Source organism: Drosophila santomea, chromosome 3R, assembly GCF_016746245.2.
Source record: "Drosophila santomea strain STO CAGO 1482 chromosome 3R, Prin_Dsan_1.1, whole genome shotgun sequence".
Classification (NCBI taxonomy): Eukaryota; Metazoa; Arthropoda; class Insecta; order Diptera; family Drosophilidae; genus Drosophila; species Drosophila santomea.
Window position 1 is genome coordinate 26,988,971 of NC_053019.2, and position 22,361 is coordinate 27,011,331.

At 46.3% G+C, this 22,361-nt stretch overlaps 3 protein-coding genes across 3 annotated transcripts; all 3 read right to left on the minus strand.

The window, feature by feature from the left end:
* Positions 1-3,355: 3,355 nt before the first annotated feature.
* On the minus strand, positions 3,356-9,307 carry LOC120452157 (acyl-CoA Delta(11) desaturase). The gene is made up of 4 exons (XM_039636253.2): positions 8,490-9,307; positions 5,428-5,558; positions 4,450-4,841; positions 3,356-4,266 (listed from the first exon to the last, which is right to left on the minus strand). Exons 1-4 carry the CDS (start codon positions 8,911-8,913, stop codon positions 3,828-3,830), a joined length of 1,386 nt encoding a protein of 461 aa, XP_039492187.1. The 5' UTR covers positions 8,914-9,307; the 3' UTR covers positions 3,356-3,827.
* A 3,839-nt stretch (positions 9,308-13,146) lies between these two features.
* LOC120452158 (acyl-CoA Delta-9 desaturase) lies at positions 13,147-14,658 on the minus strand. The gene is made up of 4 exons (XM_039636254.2): positions 14,416-14,658; positions 14,152-14,282; positions 13,816-14,021; positions 13,147-13,752 (listed from the first exon to the last, which is right to left on the minus strand). Exons 1-4 carry the CDS (start codon positions 14,579-14,581, stop codon positions 13,251-13,253), a joined length of 1,005 nt encoding a protein of 334 aa, XP_039492188.1. The 5' UTR covers positions 14,582-14,658; the 3' UTR covers positions 13,147-13,250.
* A 112-nt stretch (positions 14,659-14,770) lies between these two features.
* On the minus strand, positions 14,771-21,434 carry LOC120453212 (acyl-CoA Delta-12 desaturase). Its single transcript, XM_039637803.1, has 6 exons — positions 21,245-21,434; positions 16,817-17,223; positions 15,968-16,098; positions 15,519-15,910; positions 15,287-15,462; positions 14,771-15,230 (listed from the first exon to the last, which is right to left on the minus strand). The coding sequence occupies exons 2-6, from the start codon at positions 17,220-17,222 to the stop codon at positions 15,067-15,069; spliced, it is 1,269 nt and encodes a 422-aa protein (XP_039493737.1). The 5' UTR covers position 17,223; positions 21,245-21,434; the 3' UTR covers positions 14,771-15,066.
* Positions 21,435-22,361: the final 927 nt, after the last annotated feature.

Sequence of the window (22,361 nt, forward strand, 5' to 3'; positions counted from 1 at the left end):
CAGCGGTTTCTTTTCTCCGCTATCGAAGAAATCAATTTCAAAGCCAAACGCCCTGGCCAAAGACCGCGCAAATAAATCAAATGCTCGACCAACACATCAACAGCTTATGATGATGGACCATCGACAAAATGCCGAGCCGAGGAAAAGCAACTGAAAGCACGCACAGGTTACCAAATCCACCAGATAAAGGTGCCCTTTCAAAATCGTCAATTGCGTAGACTCTCAGCTGGAAGCACTAGCTCATATCATAGATGGATGTATACCTGTTCCGAAAGAGAGGCTGCATACCACCAATCATGGTCTTCGATGTCACAGCATCGGCTTCCAATTAGCCGTGGATCTGGGATCTTGGGGTCTTGGGGGAAGTCGATTGTATCGGAGTATCGGAGTAGTGGAGTGCCGGAGTCGAAGCTTTCGTTTGCCATTCGCCAAAGTTACGCAAAATTCGGGCCACTCGACCTGGCACTGGCGTTTTGCGTCATAGAAACTCCGGATCGCGCGGCAAGGTTATTAACGCCTAGGAATTGGAAATTGTCGCCCGGTCACGTCATTAAACGACCGCTATCTTGATTGCTTTACGATCGCTGCAACTCTTTCCCTGCGCAATTAAAAGTTTAACGAGCAATTGTGGCCGCTATTTATTTATCTCACAGTTTCTCCAGAGAAAGAGGGCCAGAGATGTGACGCCGCCGGATGACCACCCACCCACACGGATCTCGTGCTGCGATCAAGGCTCTTCGAACAGCCGGAGGCGGACTGGATCCACCAAAATGCCCATATCGACCAGTTAAAATATTATGCAAATTCATAGGCCTGTCGCTTACCAAATTTGGCTGTTTTGCGCGCCAAGTTGGGGAAATGCTCGAAAAGAAATCCCCATAAATTTGGCATCAATCTTGAGACAAAGCCGACCAGAGTTCAGGGCAGGCCGAGCCCTATAACTTATTAATTGCTATGCGAATCCGCTGCTTTTTTGTTTATCTCGCATTCAAAAAACATTAGTGATTTTTAAAAATAGCCAACCAGCATGATTTACAACGTACAAGTTCAACGATATCCAAACCAAGAGAGTTGGAATCTGCTAAACGAAAGTAAAGCAGCACGTTTTAAGTTTTCAGAGGAGAGATCATGGGATGTTATAGAACCCTATACAATCGAAATCTTCTGAACAAAAGTATCTATTGATTTTGTTTTTTGACTGGGAACAAAGTTCATTTTTTTTGGAAAACCGGCTATCTCAGTTCGATCGCTTTCAGCCAACTTGAAACTATTAATTACAGCTTGCTGACAAAAAACAAGCTGAAATTTGAATATGTATGATATCTGCATATGGATCTATGCCTGTGAAAATAGAGTGATTTTAGATAAAATTAGTAATATTCAGGGCAGAAACAAATGGATTTCAAAACTCTGCCTTCATTTATTAGGCCTGGTGGAGTTACACTCACCTATTTACTCAACTCTTCCATTGAACGCCCGCCAATGGGAGTAATGAAATGCCGATGCAGCCCTTTTGGCACAACCTTCAATTAACTAGGCCCACAAAAGTGGCCTGAATCGAGTGCTCGTTTGCTGTCCACTGGCTCGTCACCAATTAGGTGGCGATGGCGATGGTGATGGCGATGACAGCCACACCGAAACGCTAATGAGATGAAGGTGTCACCGTGGAGTCTTGGCCTGGCACTTTTTGGCCATTGCTTGGACAGTTGATATTGGCAAAGCACTTGACCTTCCCAACAATTGGCCTACAGACTGAGTGCACAGAAAGAAATCTTTGCTACCTGTCAGCACTGATATTCGACTGAGCCGAATATGTTGGTACACGGAAATCTCTGCATAAAATATATTTACTTATTGTTGCATACTAAAATCTCCATACATTTTTCTGCATGGCATAAAATAAAATTGCTTATAAATATTCGCATAATTACCATATTTTAGCTCCGTGAGCATACAAGTCATAAAAACAAAGTGCGGCAGGAGTAATGAAGTTACCCGTCGATCGGGAACTCCCATGCACTTGAGACTCGTGATATAAAGAAGAGGGCGATGCTCCAGGAATTCCCCTTGAATGTCTGGTGGCTTGAACCTTTTCAAGGTTCTCGGTTCTCGGTTCTTCTGGAGATTGAGTTTAAGATCGGCGTACGTGCCGAGTGCACGTAGGCCAGGCCAAGTGGAGGATCTGAGGGGGGAATCTCAGGTGGGGAAGTTAGTTAATTGATTAGGGAACTATGACTAGCGTCTAGGCGCGCTTCCTTGCCAGATGCCCACCTCGTCACGTAGTCCAAAGTCAAAGTCACAGGGAAACCAGTTGGCCTAAGCTAACTTGGCCTAAACACCAGCTACTCCCCTTTCGGAAAACATAAATGTGTAATAGCGCCTTGGAAGACAACAATGGCAAGCGGCGTCTCCATTTCCCATTTCAATTTAAATTTCCATTTGAATTTTAATTTCGTCACAGCCTCAAATTGTCATTAAGTGTGACTGGCAGATAGTTTCGAGGGTGGTTGAGTGGAAGTCCCACCGTGGGTTTTGGCCACCTTCATTTGCATCTGGACTGAATAACTTGAAAATGAGTTTATCAAAGTGGAAGATATTTTCACCACCAGTAATTGTTAAGATACATTTGAAGTGGCGACTTTGCTGCACGGATTAACATCGTTTTCTGAACTTTAAGTGTGTGCATATTTACTTTAACACATCCATCTTTTATAGGCTCCAGATGGCATTGTGCTATATTGTCACGTTTCTATAATGGCAATTGTACATTTGGGAAAAGCGATAAGCAAACACTCCAAGTACTAAGTTTTAAGATCTGTAAAACCAAGCTGAAATAGCTTACAAATACTAGAGAGCCCTTGAAAGATTCTGCACTTGAAAAACAAGTGAGCATTAGATACTTTCAGTACTGGAACAGAAACTAAATCTGAAGTAGATAACAGGCATCTTTTTGGAGTCACGTGTCATAGTTCTATTTATTATTCGTGACTCACTGCCAGAACTCAGATTTCACAACTCCGGTGTATTGACGTCACTTGTTTATATAGACTAGGTTATGGTAATCTTGGGAATATATATTCAAAAACAGTTTTCGCACTTCTTGTTTGCCGTACTTAAAATTCGCTTAGAGCTTCCTAGAACGAATCATCCCAAATGCAATGGAAGATTTACTCATTGTCATGGTAAATTAATTCTAGAACACTTTTCGCACTTTAGGCTCATTTGCATAAGGCAGATTTTTCCATCGCCAATCGCCAATGTGAATGGCCTTACTTCCAATATGATATAATATGAGTTTGAATAGAACTCATATCTGAGAGACCCCCGATTAGTGACCAATTGAAAGGAGATTTACTTTGGATTTTCGAATTGTTTTTATTTGTAAATATTTATTTTCTTTTTATTTGTCTCGGACGGAGAGCAAGTTTTGTTGTTGTCGTCTATACGTAAATTTGTGTGTGACTTATAACTTATGTCGTACCGTGCTAAATACCTAAACCTACACAAATGAAGATACGAAAATGAGCGAATGTGGGTGTTTGGATGTTTGGGTGTTTTGGGTGTTTGAGTGTTAGTTGTTGTTTGCTGGGTGTTGGGTGTTGGAGTGAGTGTGATTGTGATTGTTAACCATTGCGGTGCAGGTGTGTTGGTTTGGATAATGATAGAATAGAATAGGGTTTAATTTAAAAAACGATTATCGACTATGTCCCGCCCTCGCATAGACAGACGCAAGATTAAGTGACGATCCTTCCCATCGGTGATCCGCGAGCCCATCTCTCGATCTCGACCTGGATGCCCGGACGCCAGTATCCCGATCCTCGAGGTCCCTAGTTGGCCGCCTTCTTCGACTTCTTCATCCGCTCGCCCTCGTTCTCGTTCTCATCCAACTTGGCGCTCTCCGTGCTGCTCGACTCGGCATCGTACTCCAGCTCGGGATCCGGTACCTCGGCATAGTGCACATGACCCACCATGGTGGCACCGGCCACCACGCCGTCCTTGAACTCCTCGGGTCCGCCCAGCTGGGAGGCGTGGGTGCCATCGCCGTACTTCTCGAGGGTGCGACGCACCAGCTCCTTGGACGGCTGCTTCATGTTCCAGGCCCAGCCCAGCTTGTGGAACGCATCCAGCACCATGGTGGTGAAGTTGACGGTGTAGTTGCCCAGCTCAGCTGCCTTGTAGTCCCAGGGGAAGACGTGGTGGTAGTTGTGCCATCCCTCGCCCATGGCCAGCAGAGAGACGTAGATGTTCTCGCTGGGCATGATCCGCCTGGAGAGGAAGAGATAACGGCAGCTCAGTTAGATATGTCAGTAGAAACCTTTTATGGCACTCTTCATTCTAGTCTTTACTTAAAGATATTTGGCATGCAATGTGACCTGCACTCATTCCCCAAATTCAACATGATAGTATAAGCATCTGACATAGTAACGAACTTGTACTAATCACACTTACTTGTCGTAGGGGCGGGATCCCCACAGGTGGGCGGCACTGTTGACGGACCAGGTGAAGTTGAGGCTGCTCACGTAGCGGAACAGGCACTGTTGGATGAAGGCCAGGGCCCAGGTCTCGCCCCAGCAGTAGACCGGGATGATGGTGGGCAAGATGAAGCAGAAGAAGGTCTTCAGGGGGATGAAGTACTTCTGGTGGAAGCGCACCACGGGATCGGCCAGAATGTCGCTCATGTCGATCTGGCGACCACGACGCAGTACCTCCGGATGCTTCAGCATCATCAGCCAGCCCACGTGCGAGAAGAAGAAGCCTCTGTTGGCATTGTGGGGATCCGCATCCGTCTCCGAGTATTTGTGATGAACTCGATGGTCGCGAACCCAATCATACAGCGTGTTCTGAAAAGCGTTATTTGATATTACACAAAGAAGTTATATGATAAACTGTAAACTCTAAAATAAAACGAAATTGACCGTGAAAATGATATATCTTTTAAAGTATCCGTATCTAAACGCTGAAATCTTTGGTAGGTCAGGGGGTTCATTTAACACGTCGTCAAATTTGATGGCTTCTCTTAATATCCAAGTCGCTCAGCATATGTAGGTACATACTCGTATTTTACAATGTATATATCTTCTTTTCAAGCTGAGCTTGATTTTAGCTTCTGTGGCTGCGCTTAATCGCTGCAGTCATTAAATAAGACAAATGTATCTGCGGGATACACAAAGCACTTTGGCGAGTAGTTGGAATTGTCAATTTTACAGTTTGTCAGCCGCGACAGGCATTAAGTTGTTATACTTAATGATGCAATTAATGTTAATTGCATTACAACCCCGAAAAATGAACGCAAAAACGAAGGTGTCGCGTCAAATGAATTGGCAAATTGCGGACCACTCTTCAGGTGGCATTACGTGTGCCAAAGGTCGACTAACTAATCTTGCAATCCATCTGATCAAAACCCATATAAAACCCCACACAACTCACCTGTCCAGCCACACAGTAGCAGACCATCAGAATGGAGCGCAGCACGGTGTTGGCCTTGTAGCTCTTGTGGGTCCAGAACCTGTGGGCTCCGGCCGTAACTCCGAATCCGGCCACGCCGCCCATAAAGAAGGCTAAAATATATAAAGAGAGTTAGATGTAAGTTTGGCTATAAAGATTTTTTGAACAAAAGCCGTGCTAATTGGATGGCAATAGGAAAACCCGAAATTACATTTCCGCAAATTGAGCTATTTGAGGCTGAGTGCTAATTCCGCGGACAAACAAATGGAGTATAAAAGAGAACCAAGATCGCCCAAGGTTGTCGATACGGGGAACTTTATAATAGACAGACAGTTCGGTGAATGACTGATCACGACTGCGACTACTGTCATCAGAAATATCAGGTGCAAGCCCTTGCAGTCGATCTCAACCATTAGTTCCTCAATTAGAATATGCAAAATGCCATTGTCACCATTCCCATTGTATGGGATAATTAGAAGTAATGACTATTTGATAGCAAGAGGGTTTTCCGCCTCAACTAACGATCGCCGATATGGAGGGATCTTTGGGCATATGCTCACACCTCGCATATTTCGGCAACCAACTAATGAACCATTAACGATTTCTCTGAATGGAACGTCCAATTGATTCGAGGAAAGATTAGCCTTCAAAATGTTGCGACAAAACCAGTTTCGTCTCACCAAAACACCAAAAAAAAAAAAAGTTAAAGTTAACAATTAAAGGCCACGCCGAGTGCGGAAATGAACAAACTTAACATTGGTGTGCCCACAAATGGGTGACCACCTATGGGCTGAACTTTGAGAAACCAATAACCATAACCATAGGTACATTAAATCTATGCATATATGATGTATATCTATGTATCTTGGGGTCCAACTTGCTCATGAAATATTCCCATTTCTTGTGCTTGTTTGTTGCGGTAATGCAAATGGCAGTGCACATTTATATTTGGGCTGCCATTCGAATGACTATATCACGATATCTAATTTTGAGATTTGCATTTGCATTTTAAATGCAGTGCAACTTGGGGCACTGCAAGCAAATACAGGTCAAGTTCAGTCTGTTTCGAAATTAGATTTCCGACTTGACTACGGAATCGCTGTATTGCATTATCCATTCGCCGTTCATCTTTTGTGATTCCAAAACCGAAAAAACATCTGTGTCCCTGAGTGGCAAGAAGTGCGTTGACTCGCTGCCCGCTGCCTCCTTATACAAATGTTAGTTTTTTGGCCGGATTCATTAACGCCCAATGTTAATGCGCTTATGTAAGTCACCTCGGCGGCTTTTGCTCCCTTGATTTTCAGTCTCATCGCATTTAATCAATATCTCGAACCGAGCACGACAATTTTCGCCATCTACGAAACCGGCAAAAGATGATAATTCCCAGCATGCCACTCAGGAGCATCATCGAGCATCTTTAAGCGCTGCACGTTCGTCCGGCAATTTGCCAAAATATTTACGAGCTCGACGCCCCAAAAAGGGATACGCAGCTTGCAAGGATACTCCGTTTTTTTTACCTGTCATACCACACAATGTGCAATAAATATTGAAAATTACCAGGTATTAAGGCATGTTTCGCTGCACGGCCATTAAGGGGGAAGTGCCCCATGTAACCCAAGTAACCAAGTACCTGCAGCTTCGTATGACCTGGTAATTCCAATGAAAACGAAATCGCTGGTGGAGCATCCCCCCTCCAAACTGATTTCTGTCTCAATGTCAACCGATTTTTTGCTACTCGCATGTGTAGTGCTCATAAATTGAGTCAGTGCTTACCGCACAGATAAATCATCTTTTGTCTGGTTTGTCTGGGTTTTGAGTCTTGCGAGTTGAGATCTAAAATGGTTACACCTTGGTAACTTTGAAGATCTGCAGTTAAAAGGCAGATAAAGCATCTTACTGTGCCATACAAGTTAAGATCAGAAGATAGTCCTCGAATTATCTAGAGCCACCTTCGGAACCACAAACTATTTTTAACTATTTATGAATAAATCATGATTCATGGAAAACACTAAAAGACCCAGAAATTTCTAGCTCAGCCTTGTTTACCCAACTTCGAGGTTCGATGACAATGGTTTAGATCTTCCAAAGACCCAATTAAATTTGTGTCAAGCGATTCTTGTTTCTCTTTCGCGGCGACCAGCGCTCTTTTGGCCGCATATTTATACCAGAGGCAGCACGTTTTGGTTTTGTTTTCTGCAATCCACCTGTGTCAGTCAATTTTTATGCTGAGACTGAAATTGCATGCCAGCCAAAAGCCAAAAGCGAAAAGCCGAAAGCTGAAAGCTGAAAGCTGAACACCGAATACTGAAAACCCAACCCCAAAAGTAAAGCGAATGAAAGAGATTTCAACACACACGTCGTATAACAAAAGGCAGAAGCTGAAGGGCAATATAAATAGTGGGTCTTTTTTGGGGGAAAGGGCGGCCAAGTGTTAAGCGGCAATCAATTAAAGGCAATAACAAGGGGACGCATTTTGTAATGGCCCAGAGAAAGAAAAGGCCAACGGGCTTGAGGCGCTGGGCGCGCTAAATTGCAAATAATTGGTGGGGCAACCCATTTTTCGGGGGAGTGGGGGAGTGGAAGCCGCAAAGACAACATCATCAGCAGCAGCGACACCAGCAACACATCTACACTGCGAGAAATAGGGGCTCCTACTTCCCAAGCACCCGAAACTTGGCCAAAATAATATCTAAAAGGTGATCTTGACTTCAAGTTCCAATGTGAGTTATTCAACTTATAAATATATATTAAATTTCATATCTAGTAAAAATTGGCTAAAATATACTTCTGATTTATCTGAACAATCCCCACACCCTTGTTATGATGACTTTCTCGCTGTGTAACGTTTTTCCCTTTCAGCATCGATCAGAGATGACTCTTTGTTTCCACACCTGTCCCCGTCCACCATTTCCAAATGCGAGGCGATAGAAAGAGAGAGTGGGCATTACGCAATGCCGGATGGGATGGAGATGGAATAATATGGAATGGATATGGATACGGATGCGGATCGTTGAGATGATGCGAGAAGGTATGGCAATACTTACACCAAATGGTGGTGTACGGATTGAGCTCACGCAGCGGATAGGTCAGCAGGCAGATGAAGGCCACGATGTGCAGGAGCGAGATCTGGATGACTTTGTCCCACTTGAGCGGAGCCTGGAACTGCCAGCCCAGCACGCGATCGCCGACAAAGGTGCGGGTGTACTCCTCCAGATTGATGGCATCCTTGGGCACGTGCTTGGCGATCTCCTTGGGCACCACCGACCTGGGCAGCTCCTCCCGCTTGGGGGGCAGCTGGAGCTTGGCACGGGGCGGCAGTTCGGGCGAGGAGTCCTCTCCACGGCGCACCTGTTGTTGGGCATCACCATTGGGGAGCTTCGAGCGCCTGGCCAGGAGCGGCGGACTGGAGTCCCCCGCGATGGCCGGCGTCTTGCTGCACACTCGCTCCGACGTGGACAGGTGACCCATTTTTCGCCCTCACAGATCTATTTGTGTGTGTGTGTGTAATTCTCTAGATGTATGTATATGGCTGGAACCCGGGTTTCTTTTTGGGTTCGCCGGCGGAAACCGCGTTTCGTAACTGCCGCACTGGCGCACACTCGCCGAACTTTCTTCACAGCTTAACACTCAAACACTCAGGGGGCCAAATTGCCGCAGTACTTGGCCCAAAAGTACGAGCCAGGAGGTGGAGTTGGAGTTGGCTAACGTCCAAAGCAACACACAGTGCACACACTGCGAACGGAATGCGCGGTTCGCTTAGGGTTTTCTTTGTACTTTTGTCGGCGTCTCAAGACTTCCTTTTCGTTTCGCGTCTAACGAACTTAACGCGGCGCCGTTCCGTAGACAAATGATCGTAGCCAAATGTGTAAGTTCCTACCTATGCCGCTGCTGCTGCTGGGAGCAGCTCAACTGGGCAGCGACGCGACTGAGCCAAAGTTGACTGATTGACCGACTGACGGACGGCAGCGGAGTGCAGAGGAGCGGGGTGGAGTGGAGTGGAGTTTCCGATCCGACGCACAAAGGTAGCCAAAAGAAAAGAAATGGAGAGACGAAATGGCCAAGAAGGCCAAGATTATGCCACCGCCTCACCTCACACACACACGCACACACACGCTCGAGCACCTGCAGCCCATGGCTTCGGCTACAGCTTCGGCTACAGCCTCGGCTGCAGCTTCGTGTTTCACTTCGAATCGGATCGGATGAGATCGGCTCGGCTCGGTTCGTATCGGTTCGGTTCGAAGCAAAGCGAAGCTTCGGCGCAGAATCAGCAGCGCAGTCAGCAGCGCCGAATTCACGTTACCGCTACCTCGAAATTACGCCAAATGTGTGGGTCTCTGGGTGTCATGCATCAGTAGGTCAAACTGTATCTCCGCTGAAAACCATAAACTCCGAAGAAAGGTTTCCAAAAATTTGGGAACATGCACGTTCACTTGCGAGCTGGCACCGAAAATGTCAATAGTATTTAACTATTTGATATATATATAACTTTTTATATATAACTTTTTAAATATAACTTTTTGTATATAACTTTTTATATATATCACTTTTTGAGTAGCCCTAACTACTTTACGCGACATCTCTTGCTGAGTAGGATGTGTTCTACCTTTTTGTTTTGCTCCATCTTTGTCCGAATTTATTTCGAATCCAACTCATTACACAGTACCACGCGGTCTGCACCCATATGTGTATTCTTATCTGACCACCGACCACCAGACATGTCTCCCCCGTACCCCTCCCCTGCCCCGTTGATCGCCGCGAACATTCAACAACCGACAAGAAGTCTGCCGGCACTTTTCACGATTACTCACGAATGCTCGAGTTTTACTGGCGATCTGCAAGTTGCACAGACGATTCTAATTGCACTCGCTAATTGAAATTGAATTCGTAACATGGACCATGAGATTTCGCACGCCAACTGAAGGAGTTACGTCTGTGTATTTCCTACGTGACGAAATCACACACTTGTTCTCTTGTTGCCAACGGCACACAACTTATCACCGCCCGTTAGATTCTGCATTCATTGAACATTATATTCAAAGAAGACCTTTCTTTCGCAGCGATTTCTATTTCAAAAGCACTGTCCGGATTCTGCGATTCTGCTGCTGCCCATTTGCATATGAACAATCTCTCCTTTTGCAAGCTTAAGATACAGAGATACACACATTTATTTATAAATATCGATCCAAATCGTCATCTTTTAGCAGGGCTCCATGTGTGCGTGTAGTGGTGTAGAGTGTGGTGTGGTGTTGAACAAAGTCAAAAGCCGTTCGATGATCATGAAGTTCAGCTCCCGAAGTCCGAAGACGAGAGTTGCTTTCTCTTTACGTAACCGCGGCGACAGAAACAGAAACCGAACTTAATTAAAACCCAAACCCAAAAGCAAAAGCAAAAGCTGCGAACCCGCGGCGAAATAAAACCCCACAGCCAAGGAAACCCTCTGCCCTGTCCCATCGTAAAACTGGGTTTACGACTTCTCTCCAAAAAATCCGAATCCGAACCCGATTCCGAATCCAAATACGAATCCGAATGTGAATCTGTATCTGAAGTGAATCTGAATCTGCGAACGGTCGTTTGCGGTGTCACGCGACCTAACCCTTTGATCTCTGGCTCTCGACCCACTGTGGATGGAATGGAATGGGATGGGATGGCGTATCTGCAAGATACTACTGCTGCTGCTGATGAGGTGCTGATGTTGTAAGGCCCCGGCCATTAGCCAATTATGCAAAGACGCAGAGGGACAGAGGGAAAAACACTTGGAAATCGTTCGCGGATGGTGGCGAATGGTGTGTTGCCTCTGCTTTGTTTATAAACAAACAGAAATTATTGGAAACCACTTTGATATATTGCGCAGCTTCTCTTTTCGCACTGTCAGCGCTTTATATGAGTGTTCTGGCCAAAAAGAATATGAATAAAGTTCCCCTTCAACAAAGCCAGCTCTCTATTGTTCGCGTACCCAGACATAAATATCAGGGACATACGAGTATGTACATATGTATGTGCCTTTTGACTAATCGCTTCCCGTTCCACTGTTCTTGGCTCAAAAGACGGCCATTCATGCGCGAGATATTTCAATTTGCCAGCGATTAGACCGTGAATGGTGAGCCCCCAGCATCCAAGCAACACCTGCCCAATTCGACACTAGATAGGTAGATTTTCGGGGTCTATTGGGTAGCCTTTAGTAGTGAAGTTGCATAAGCCATAAGCAACCAGTCAACAGCGATTTTGCGTACTCCACGTATTTGTGCAACCTTCAACTGTCGCTCAGTCAGTCAGTCGGCTTATGGAAAACAAATTAACACTAAACAAAGCGCAGAACGCGACGCGACTGCAATTTGCCACAGAGCGGAGCGGATCTCAGATCTCAAATCTCAAATCTGCCACAGCGCAAACAGCTAAAAGCGAATAGGGATACACCGCGAAAGATCTCACAGATACTTTTGAGTTTACAGGGAAACAAAGTGAGGTTCAATCGCTTAGCAGCGTGAAAAAATAAAACGATCAATGCCCGAAGGATTAATTCAAATAATTCGTATTTCTATACAAGCCAATATCTTTTGAATACGCATCTTATTCATTTTAGTTTTATAGCCAGAACATTGTGTTTACCTAGTAATTTGCCCTACACCTCACGTGTGCTTGTAATTTTAAGCACTTGTTGGTCATAAAATGTTTCAAGTGTGCCAGCTTTTAGCAGGCAAATTCATTAGTAATCACTTCAGCGCAGAGTCATTAGGAATTGGTACAAGTGGCCGACTGAAATGTGAGTCAGTGGAGTTGCGTTGAGTGTGGAATGCTCACACCCAGCTGAATTATGGATTATGATCACTGGCAAATATAGGCATTAGAATGTGTGCATTAGAATGGCATCGATCGATGGGCTGCCAGTCAGGCGCATAGTTTGCCTAAACCAAGTTTGATGAGCAAACATCGGAGGAGAAAGAGGATGATGGGTTGGGAAAAGGCTTCTGGGCAGACACTGAGTGCGGAGTCAATATTGACGGATCAATCAGCGACACAGCCACTGAGCACACATTGCGTATGGCTAATAAAATCATTAGGCACAACCCATAAACCCGGCTCAAAAGCACCTGATGCCGAAAATCATATGTATAAATATATATGTATATGCGGACAATTCCCGATAGCCAAGCGATTCGATCATGGGAAAGCAAACGAACCCATTGCCAAATGATTTGCCATCTAAAGCCAAGCGAAAGCCAAATAGGAAGGGTCCAAATCGGACTTGAAATGGAGTCGGAATAGTGCACAAAAAGAAAATAGTTTAACTCTTGAAATAAGTAATCAATGTGGTTACTATTATACTATCCTTTCCCGCAGAAGCTTTCCTATATGAAAGTTGAAGTTATTTTCCACTCATAACATTCATTACCATGAAGCAAATATAGTTAGCCCCCACATAGCCCACTTTTAAGTTATCTAAGTGTTATTTTAACGCCCACCGAACTTCGAAATTCGTATTAAGAAATAAGCGATACTATTTTCTCTTTGTGTGAGTGGGAATGCATAATTAGGGCGACCTGTGATTTGTAAGCTAGATTGTTTACCCTGGTCTTCCATCCCACCTCCATCTCCAGCTCCATCGACATTTCCAGTTCCATTCAAGCCCACGAAAATGCCACGGAGTTCGAACTGCACCTCTGTTTACTATGTTTTTATGCTGACCAATAATTAGGCTCACAGTTTACTCTACCCGCCCTTTCCGCGGCGGTTAATTTATTTTTACGACTGACGCGACCATTTGTCGCATCATTTTAGTGGGCCGATGATGCAATGGGCGCATAACTTCACATGAACTTCTCCCGGTTGAGGAAATGGTTGGCGGGCAGGGCGTTTTCCTCCAACTCCACCTGTTCCTCGATGCACTCGACAATCGGACGACCCGTCTCCACCGCCTTGGTCAGTCCCAGGCGCACGGCCACGGATCCAATGGTCTTCAGATCCTTGGCCCAATCGAGGGCGGCAAACACACGGATCATGGAGGAACCAATTCCGGAGGCATAGTTCCCATACTCCCCACTCTGGTAATCCCGGGGTAGCAGGTAGTGGTACTGCGGCCAGTAGCTCTTGGTGATCAGGAAGATACTGTTGGAATCGGTGGGCTTAAAGCCCTTGTGAATGCTCCAAATGAAGTGGGATGAGTGCACCAGGTTTCCCAGGTTGATGACAATCAGACTGCGCAGCCAGAAGCCCACGAACATGGAGGTGGCCAGGGAGTCACCAAAGTACTGGAACGGAGTGTTCACCGAGAGCAGTACGTTCAGGAAGATGTACAGCAGGACATAGAACCTGGAAAAGTATATAGTATATTCAATAAGATAGTTTGATAGCTCAGATTAGGTGAAGTCTCACCTCTTCTGAAACATGACCACAGGATCACTCTCCAGGTCCGACATGTCCACATCCTTGAGCAGTTCCTCCTGCTGCGGCGAGTACTTCAGCAGGCCACCGCGCACCTGGGCGTACATGAAGCTTGGTTTACTGTAGTAGGGATCCTCGTCCTGCTGGAACTTGGCATGGTGGAGACGATGGGCCTGAACCACGCTGTAGATGGAGCCCTGAATCGGAACAAACAAACTATGAAACTATGAACTTAACCAAACAGGTTCGTGTCTCAGGTAAAACCAAACTAGCTAAAGCTTTCGCCAGAGGCGTAGTGCGTTAAAGCTCTGGGGGGGATTGGCTCACCTGACCGGCGGTCGTCTGGCAGAACATGAGGAAAACCTTCAGGGGCTTGGAGGCGGTGAAGGTCCTGTGCGCCCAAAGACGATGCACGCCCACTGTGACGCCCAAGGTGCCAAGGAGAGTGAGCAGCGCAGCTGAGTTGCAGATAGATGAGTTGTAGGTAGATGAGTTGCAGATAGATGAGTTGTAGATAGGTAGATATTTGGGGTTAAGAAGCCAACCACTTGGTATGCGGCACGTGGAGCTGTTTAGCCCCCCCGAACTCACTGAATAAAATCGTGGCCCACGAAGCGCTGGTGAGCAGCACGTAAATCCCATAGACGCCGAGGATATTAAAGTGGATATAGAAGAGAACCAGCGGCCAGATGGCATCGCGTTTCTTGTGTATGGAGTCCCCACTCTGATCCGTCTGCTTAACTTTAGTTGTTTCCATTGTGGGTTTGCCAAGTTCCTTTTCCAAAACCGTATCCCAATTGGTTCCGCCTTTCGCGACGGTCCTGACTTTACTGAAAGCCCGCCATAATTACGGAAACCAAACGAGCGATTTGCACTGGATTATTCATAGACCCATTGCCTATGCATAAGCCTCGGGTATTCCAAGGGTGTTCAGAGTCGAGTGGTGTTATAATACAAAACATAGTTTATTGACCCGCAGGTAAGTAACGAAAGCAACGATGGGAGATTAGCGTGCCTATGCGGCGATCCCAGAGATCCGAGTGATCCGGGTTGGCATGGGATGGGTTGGGTGTTGGGTGTTGGGTGTCGGGTGATGGGTGATGGGTCATAGCCTAGTTTAGAAGACCGGAGTCACATATGAAGACTCCGGTCCTCGATAAAAAACAGAGCATAAGGCATGGCTTGGTGCTACAACTTAATACTAGGAAAACCACAGGCTGAAAACATAATACACGGCCTAGCTCAGTTCTGCATCTTGGCCAGCTCCACGATATCCTCGCGAGGAATGTCCTTGTCCCCGAAGCCCCACACCGAATCCTTGTGCGCATGGTCATCGTCCAGGAAGCGAGTGCCATCGCCGCACTTCTTGGCTCTCCTCAAGACCATGTCAGGGGATACCGATTTACCTGCAAGGCGTTTAAGTTAGTATAGATGCATTGGAATGGCAGAGGATTCAACTCACGTCCTTTGGCCAGGCCCAGCCAGGCGCAAAAGTCGATGAAGCCGGTGGTGATGTTGAGGCTGTAGTTGCCGAACTCGCCCGTCTTGTAGTCCCAGGGGAAGACGTGGTGGTAGTTGTGCCAACCCTCTCCCATGGCCAGCAGGGAGACGATGGGCGCCTCGGTGGACATGAGGTTCCTGGAGTGGGATTAGGGTTAAGGTTTGGCGACTAAAAGTACAGTGATGTGTCTTACTTGTCGTACGGCTTGTTGCCGTACATGTGCGCCACGCTGTTCACGAAGAAGGCGACGTTGAGGGTCCAGGTGAAGCGCATGTTGAAGTTGATCCAGAAGGACATCCAGAGGTCCTCGTTCCAGAAGTACCAGGGCACAGCCACCGGCAGAACGATGGAGCAGAGCGCAAAGAGCGGTATATAGTACTTGCGCTGGAACATGCAGACGGCATCCGCCTCCAGGTCGGACATGTCGATGACCTTCCGCTTGGCCACCACCTTGGGATGCGGCGTGAGGAACAGCCAGCCCACGTGGGCGAAGAAGAAGCCACGCTTCGCATTGTGAGGATCGGCGTCCGTCTCCGAGAACTTGTGATGTATCCTGTGATCAAGCGCCCACGTGTAGGCATCTCGCTGCAAGTCAAGCAATCAGTTACATTCTACCCAGATGGACAATGAGGTAACACTCACCTGGCCGGCGATGGAGAAGGCAAAGGCCAGCAGAATCCTCAGGGGCAGCGAGGCGGTGTAGGACTTGTGGGACCAGAGGCGATGGGCTCCCGCCGTGATGCCGATGCCGGAGACCCAGACGGTGACCACCACTGGAAGAGGGGACGAACAAACGGATGTCATTGTCTAAACAAACAAATAAAACACACACACACACAGCGAGTGGTTTGATGACGCTTCTCTTGACTCGCTTGATTTGCTCGACGGATGACACAACGCCCGGCTCTAAATATATCTACGAATTCGGGGTGGCCTATTTGGCCGTTGCTCGGAAATCTTTGCCGCTCTTCCTAACGTTCGATCACCAGCCGAATATACGAATATATATCGGGCAATTGAGGCGTTCGTTAACTTCAATTGTCAGCGGTCAAAGTTCACGGGGCTGCCTTGCATACAGATACAACCTGATGGTTGTTTACCTCTTGCATAACATTAACTCATTCAAATCTGACTGCCATGCGTCATTTTGGACAAAAACATCGAGCAGCAACATTGTTGTGATCTTTAATTTATATACACTAGAACTTGTAACATTTATCTACATTTAAGCTACAATGATTCCCATGCATCTGCATTAGAACTTAATGAGCACCTCTGCCCAGGGGATTGGTAATACAGACAGCCAATTTAAACTGGCCCAGTTAACAGCGCGACTGGCGTTTGGTTACAAATACCTAATAGCCGACCATCGAAACGCTGTTTGCATGTTGGCAGATGCAATTACGCAGATTGGCGACCAGGGGCATTAGCTTATTAGCTGATTAGCTGCCCAGATGTTAATTACACGGGGACACCACAGTGGACACTCACCCCAGAGGAATGTGTAGAAGTTCGCGTAGAAGAGCTGGTACAGTCCGTACAGGGCACCGACGTGCAGGAAGGTCTGGGCTCCCAGATCGGGCCATCTGATCTGCGGATGGTACTCCTCCTCCTCCTGCTCCTTCTGCTGCTCCGACTCCTTCAGCTTCTGGTCCTGTTGCTGCAGCAGCTGCTGCTCCTTGTAGACCGCGTTCTCCTCCTTGTAGCCCAGATTGTCCTCATCCGTGACCGGGGTGTGTGATGTAGCGTCTGTGGCATGGCCTCTGTGCTTCAGCTCTCCTCCATTCGGGACAGTGGTGGTGCTGCGGTTGCCGTTCCTGTCCAGGCTGCAGGATCCGTTGCAGTGGCCCACAGACGGCGCCTGTTTCTGGCCGGGAATCGGGGATGAAAGGCACATGCTGCAATAGTAGAAGGTAGAGTTGGTTTAGCATATTGTTTCCGTATAATTTCATTACGTTACTCATACGCAGTGTTGCCAGCTAGAGAGCTTTAACCATTTATATTCCAAAATAATACTCCTTAATCTGATGATTTTGTGTAAAATAAGCCCAGTCATGAGTAATGCCCAAGCAAACAACCAAAGGCTAATAAACCCTTCGTACTGTAAACATCTTCTGTTGACCGCTAAACTAGTTTTTTTTTTCGCTGAGCTATCAAAGCAAATCTACGGAGACTCGCTAATTGAAGTTTAGGATGGCTATAAGCGCTATAGGCACTATTAGCAGGCCATTCTGCGAGTTTCGACTGTAGTTGGTGTGAAATCTGTTGCCAGCCTCACGTGCCACGCCCCACCCACCCAAACCGCCCCCCTTGGACTCGAAGGGTTTGCTCTGGATATTAACAGCATTCCGTTTATACAGTTTTATTTGTGGAATAAACGCCGGCACTCAGGGCCAGCGTTATCGCAGCTTATCGCCAGTTGAGTTCCATGTTGCAATCGCCGATCTGCAAGTGGCCACTATCTGGTCGATGGCAATTGGAACTACACTACATCATTATGGCCATCTAGTCACAACAAGAGTGACTCACACGCAGGTGCCAAACAGGTGGATCTTCGCACACGCAGGTGGGCCAGAATTCGAACTAATTTCATGTAGTATGGTGTGACACTGTCTGCAATCAGTGGATGATTCCGCTTCGTCATGCAACTTCCCAAATGGCGGGGATTTCGGCGATTCCTAATCTCATGAGCCCAATTGCTTCATAGTTTCCTTATCTAACCTCCTCTTTCTAAAGGTCTTATAGGTTTATAAAGGTCTCTTACCTAGAGATACCGACTACCATAAGTTAATTATCCAGAATTATTATCATTTAAAAAATCACAAACATAAAATGCATTACATATAAAGTTATCACACTTATATCATAGCCAATAAACAGACGGACTGAACTTTTATTGTTATATGGAACAGTAAAACCAAATCACTAATGTACCAAAGTTAAATAAATATCTGCGGAAAGTGGGAAAATCGTGAATAGATTTTTAAACACATCTAAATAGCCGGGGGCAGCTGGGCAAACAAACGTATGATCTTCTTGGAATGTAAAACGAAAGCAATATACCCTGAATTCGAAAAGTATAAACATTTCACATTTTAAACTAATTTATAAGTTATTAATGTTCTTTTTCTCTCACTTTATCTATTTGACATAAGCAAAGTTGTTTCAATTGGCTACCAGTGTTGAAAATATTCCACTCTTTCCGATGCAATAAATTCAGCATTTTCGCCACTTGCGAAACAGCCCAGAATTGCAATCATAAATTGGCGAGAATTGATTTCACCGTGTCGCACTCCCACCCAAAAGCCATATACCTTTGGACTCTACGAACACTGGGTATAGTCGAATAGTCGACGCCCCCGCAGAACATTTCCTATGGTCTTCGGTCGAAAGGGGGAATGGTCGATCTGTTTCTCGTGCGTGCGATGGCTTATTGCCTTGCTGATAAGCATTGCACACCTGGCCCATATTTTCCCCACTGGACTGCCACCCCCCCTGCAGTACCCCTTACACGCGATTCATTCAAAATTTTCGGGCTAAGAGCGCTGATAAGACGCCTATCGACCATTGCAAATACTCCCTTGCGATAGCCGACTGCGTGATTCACTTCCAGTCTGACCCCTCCAGGTGTTCTGAGTGGCATGAGTAATGGGGGTGCCGAGGAATCGCTCCCCTTACGCAATTCCTTGGGGCGATAAGATTGGGGGAGTCTGATCAATTTACATATTGATAATGAACCGAACGGGTTCGGCACAGTGGGGCTGCCAAACGTCAAACGGCAAAACACTCCCCAGCTTTTTCAATTAGAAAATGTAGCCACGAATGCTAATTTCGAAGAGGGCATGTGGAATGTGAGCAGAACCTTCTGACGAGCGCTGTCACAAGAATTGATCAACATTTTCATTGGTGCCGAGCACGCGACTTTCGCATGAATAAATTAGGTTTCGAATAAAACCACTTCACTCTCGTTTGGTTAATTTTCAACGCGCCAACTTGGCAACGCACTGCAGTCGCGCATAAAAAAAAAAAACAATCTAATTCGGCCCAATAATAAATAATAATAAACATACTTGTAGTATGTACGCCCCTCCATTTGGCCACTATTTTATTGGCATTGGCATTGGCAAAATGCTCTGGAGTGTTTTTATTTCGCTGCCCGCGATAAAGCTGTCCGTCCGTCCATCGATTCCATCGAGAGGTTCTACGGGTCCGGTTGGCGGTATCCGATTCCCGTACTCCTCTCCGATTTCTAGACACCCCCAGACATGGCTAATTGCCTGATGGCTCGCACGTCGTCGTATCACCAACTATTTTCCCATATCGTCACTCAGCCAGCGAGCGATTTCAATACCGAAATGCCGAATTTTATTGGAAATTTTCCATGCTCCCAAAAAAAACAGGGAACAGGGAGCAGGGAGCTTTTTCCCGTACGTATTGCATTGGCAGAGAAAAGCCAACCCCACAGATTTCCCAGCCAAGAGATCAAGTATCGTATCGCCACTTGTTTTTGCCCGGCTGGCACCTTTAATTGGAGCTTTTAATGGTAGCGGGGCAATTGAGGCACTCGCTATCTAAAGATAATTCAGACCAGATCGCTGGCAAACTATGCTTACACTGAGCAAAAGAGCCCTAGCTAATTAAAGACGGCATTCTTTCGTTAATTTGTATAGCAACAAAGTGCTACATATTCATGGCAGTTCCATTGAGTCCCCCACGGCAGCGAATATTAAATGTAGCCAAATATGATGTGAAAAATCATTTAAATCAATTTTCAAATACTCTTATTTAGCACTTGAAAAAGCATTGGAACTGTTTGTTCCTGGAAAGGGTTGGCGATAGCGGTTTCCAAGGAATTAGCGAGTCGAGTGTTGCTTATGGAAACCACTTTTGTGAGTTTAGTGATATAGATATTATCCCTATATCAATAAGCTCACTCTAAGTGCAACACATCTGTGAAAGAAATGATAATATTTGTTTCGTTTGGCGATCTCGCTTTTTGATATAGAGATTGTCACAGAATCTGGCGTCTCAACGGCTCAGACTAAACAATAAACAAGAATTTTGAAAGGAAAGTACAACTAGCCAGCAAAAATATCACGAAAGTTGTATAAACATTTCCCACAAACAGTTCAGAACCATTAGGACTTCGAGTTTCGTTAACTGGAAACTCCTTAAATTGGTAGGTGCTTAGTTAAATTGTTCAATGAAATTAAGTGTAGCTCATGAGCGATTTCTTTCTTTAATTGCCGATTTCAGGGGGGAGTTTATAGACCCCCCTTCCTGAGAGTTCTAACCCAAGTTAGTCAGTCCGGCTGGTCGGTTTATTGATGTGGGTCAACGCGTGTCGCGGCAATCAAATCGTGAGGGATAATAATGTGTATACAGTCTAGAGCTAACACCTGGGGGAGGTTCTTTCGGAGGTTTTTCACTGGATGGAGTGGCGCTTTCCGGCGGGTGGTGGTGGGGTGTGCATGTTACTCGCTCTGTTGACTCCCACCGAACTCCCCATTCATTCCCCCTAATCGACGCTGGTAATGACAGAAATGAGCAAACAATTGGGTTACAATTTGCATGTGAGCTGTGTGTTTGAGGGGAGGCAGGGGTGCGGGTAGTCGAATTGGGATTGGAATTGTTACTGGGATTGGGAATACTATCCAAATACCACACCAAGTGGGCGGGGACCAATAAATGGAGCTTCCCTGTTGCAGCGTATGCTCCATAAACTTAGAGGCGCATAAAAAACAGCCATATAATCGCCGGTTATTCGTTTTCTGTTTAAAGAGTCATTTGGGGGAATGGGTATAACTATTCAAATAACACTATTATGCTATATTGTCGATCTGTCGGAGAGTTCTTAACAAAAACCATATGGTACACCGCGATTATACAGTCTGTGATCACTTTGCTTTTGGAACCTACTTTTCGTGTGGTTCGGGATTCTGGGCAACTGAGTCCGCGGCGATAACTTTGGTGGTACGGATCCTGGGGGTTTCTCGGGATACGGATACGCCGGGATTCGGATTCTTCGCGCTCCACACTCTCTACTCTTCTCGTCTCGCTTCGCTTCGCTTTCTCCGCTGTTGTCGACCAGGCGAACGAACTCAATTGACTAACGACGCCCTCTGAAAACGGTCGACATTTTACATCCAAAAGAGCGCGCGCTGCCGGCGTCGACGTCGACTGCGCTGCCATAGAACTATCGGCGACAGCGACGCCGACTGCGGTAAAGAGCATTCAATTTGTAGTTTATTTGTTGTCGCTTCGCTGCGTCTCCACAGTTATTATCTGCCATTCCGCCTTGCCCTGTTCGCCCCTCCACCACCCGCCCCCCCTTTCGGTCCACCCGCTCTGTTTGCATTCTCTGTTGTGCTCACACATTCCGTAAACATTACACAAACAACTCGCGGTTCAAAGTCAATGCTGCCGCTTCGGAACATGACCAACTTTAAGGTAAACCTTGGGCTATAGCCGAACGGGGAATACCCTATGTTGTCAATTCACTTGTACTTTTGTTTGCTGACACGAAACAGCAACTTGTGCTGTTGATAACCAACTAAAGTGGTGTACATTTTCGGGGAAGACAATTTTGTCTCTCCTTTTACGAAGCACTCGCAGTTAACATACGTTTTGTAGAGTATTTAACAGTGTGTAGGCGTCAGCGTTGGCAGAGCAGTTGACGCAGACGCCAGCGCCGCCTCAGACGTCGGCAGAGCAGCAACAGTCGCGCGAGCGAAGCCGGCAACGGGTGGTATACTCAACGCGAGTGGCCAAGAGGGAGCCCACAACACGTATACGAGTAGTGGGCCGTGAGTGGCGCATTTCGTCATCGCGTGAGATCCCAGAGCCGTAAATATCGGCCAAGTTCCCAGTTCCCAGTAGCTGGTGCCCACTTTTTCCTTTCCCTTTCCCACTGGCCCACTTTCCCAGAGAGCAGAGGTAGCGGGAGCGGGAGAGAAGAACCTATTCCTCTCAATCTGTTTGTTGCCAATGGCATCATTATCGGCGTGTCGCTTTTATCTGTTTTTCTGTTTTTCCG

Coding starts and splice junctions, on each gene's coding strand:
- LOC120452157 (XM_039636253.2), bottom strand. CDS start 8,913: ATGGGTCACCTGTCCACGTCGGAGCGAGTGTGCAGCAAGACGCCGGCC. Junction 5,559..8,489: donor TCCGTACACCACCATTTGGT/GTAAGTATTGCC, acceptor TATATATTTTAG/CCTTCTTTATGGGCGGCGTG. Junction 4,267..4,449: donor GGATCCCGCCCCTACGACAA/GTAAGTGTGATT, acceptor CTTCCTCTCCAG/GCGGATCATGCCCAGCGAGA.
- LOC120452158 (XM_039636254.2), bottom strand. CDS start 14,581: ATGGAAACAACTAAAGTTAAGCAGACGGATCAGAGTGGGGACTCCATA. Junction 14,022..14,151: donor GCCAGACGACCGCCGGTCAG/GTGAGCCAATCC, acceptor GTTCCGATTCAG/GGCTCCATCTACAGCGTGGT. Junction 13,753..13,815: donor GTGGTCATGTTTCAGAAGAG/GTGAGACTTCAC, acceptor ATACTTTTCCAG/GTTCTATGTCCTGCTGTACA.
- LOC120453212 (XM_039637803.1), bottom strand. CDS start 17,222: ATGTGCCTTTCATCCCCGATTCCCGGCCAGAAACAGGCGCCGTCTGTG. Junction 15,911..15,967: donor CCTTCTCCATCGCCGGCCAG/GTGAGTGTTACC, acceptor CTTGACTTGCAG/CGAGATGCCTACACGTGGGC. Junction 15,231..15,286: donor GCTGGGCCTGGCCAAAGGAC/GTGAGTTGAATC, acceptor AACGCCTTGCAG/GTAAATCGGTATCCCCTGAC.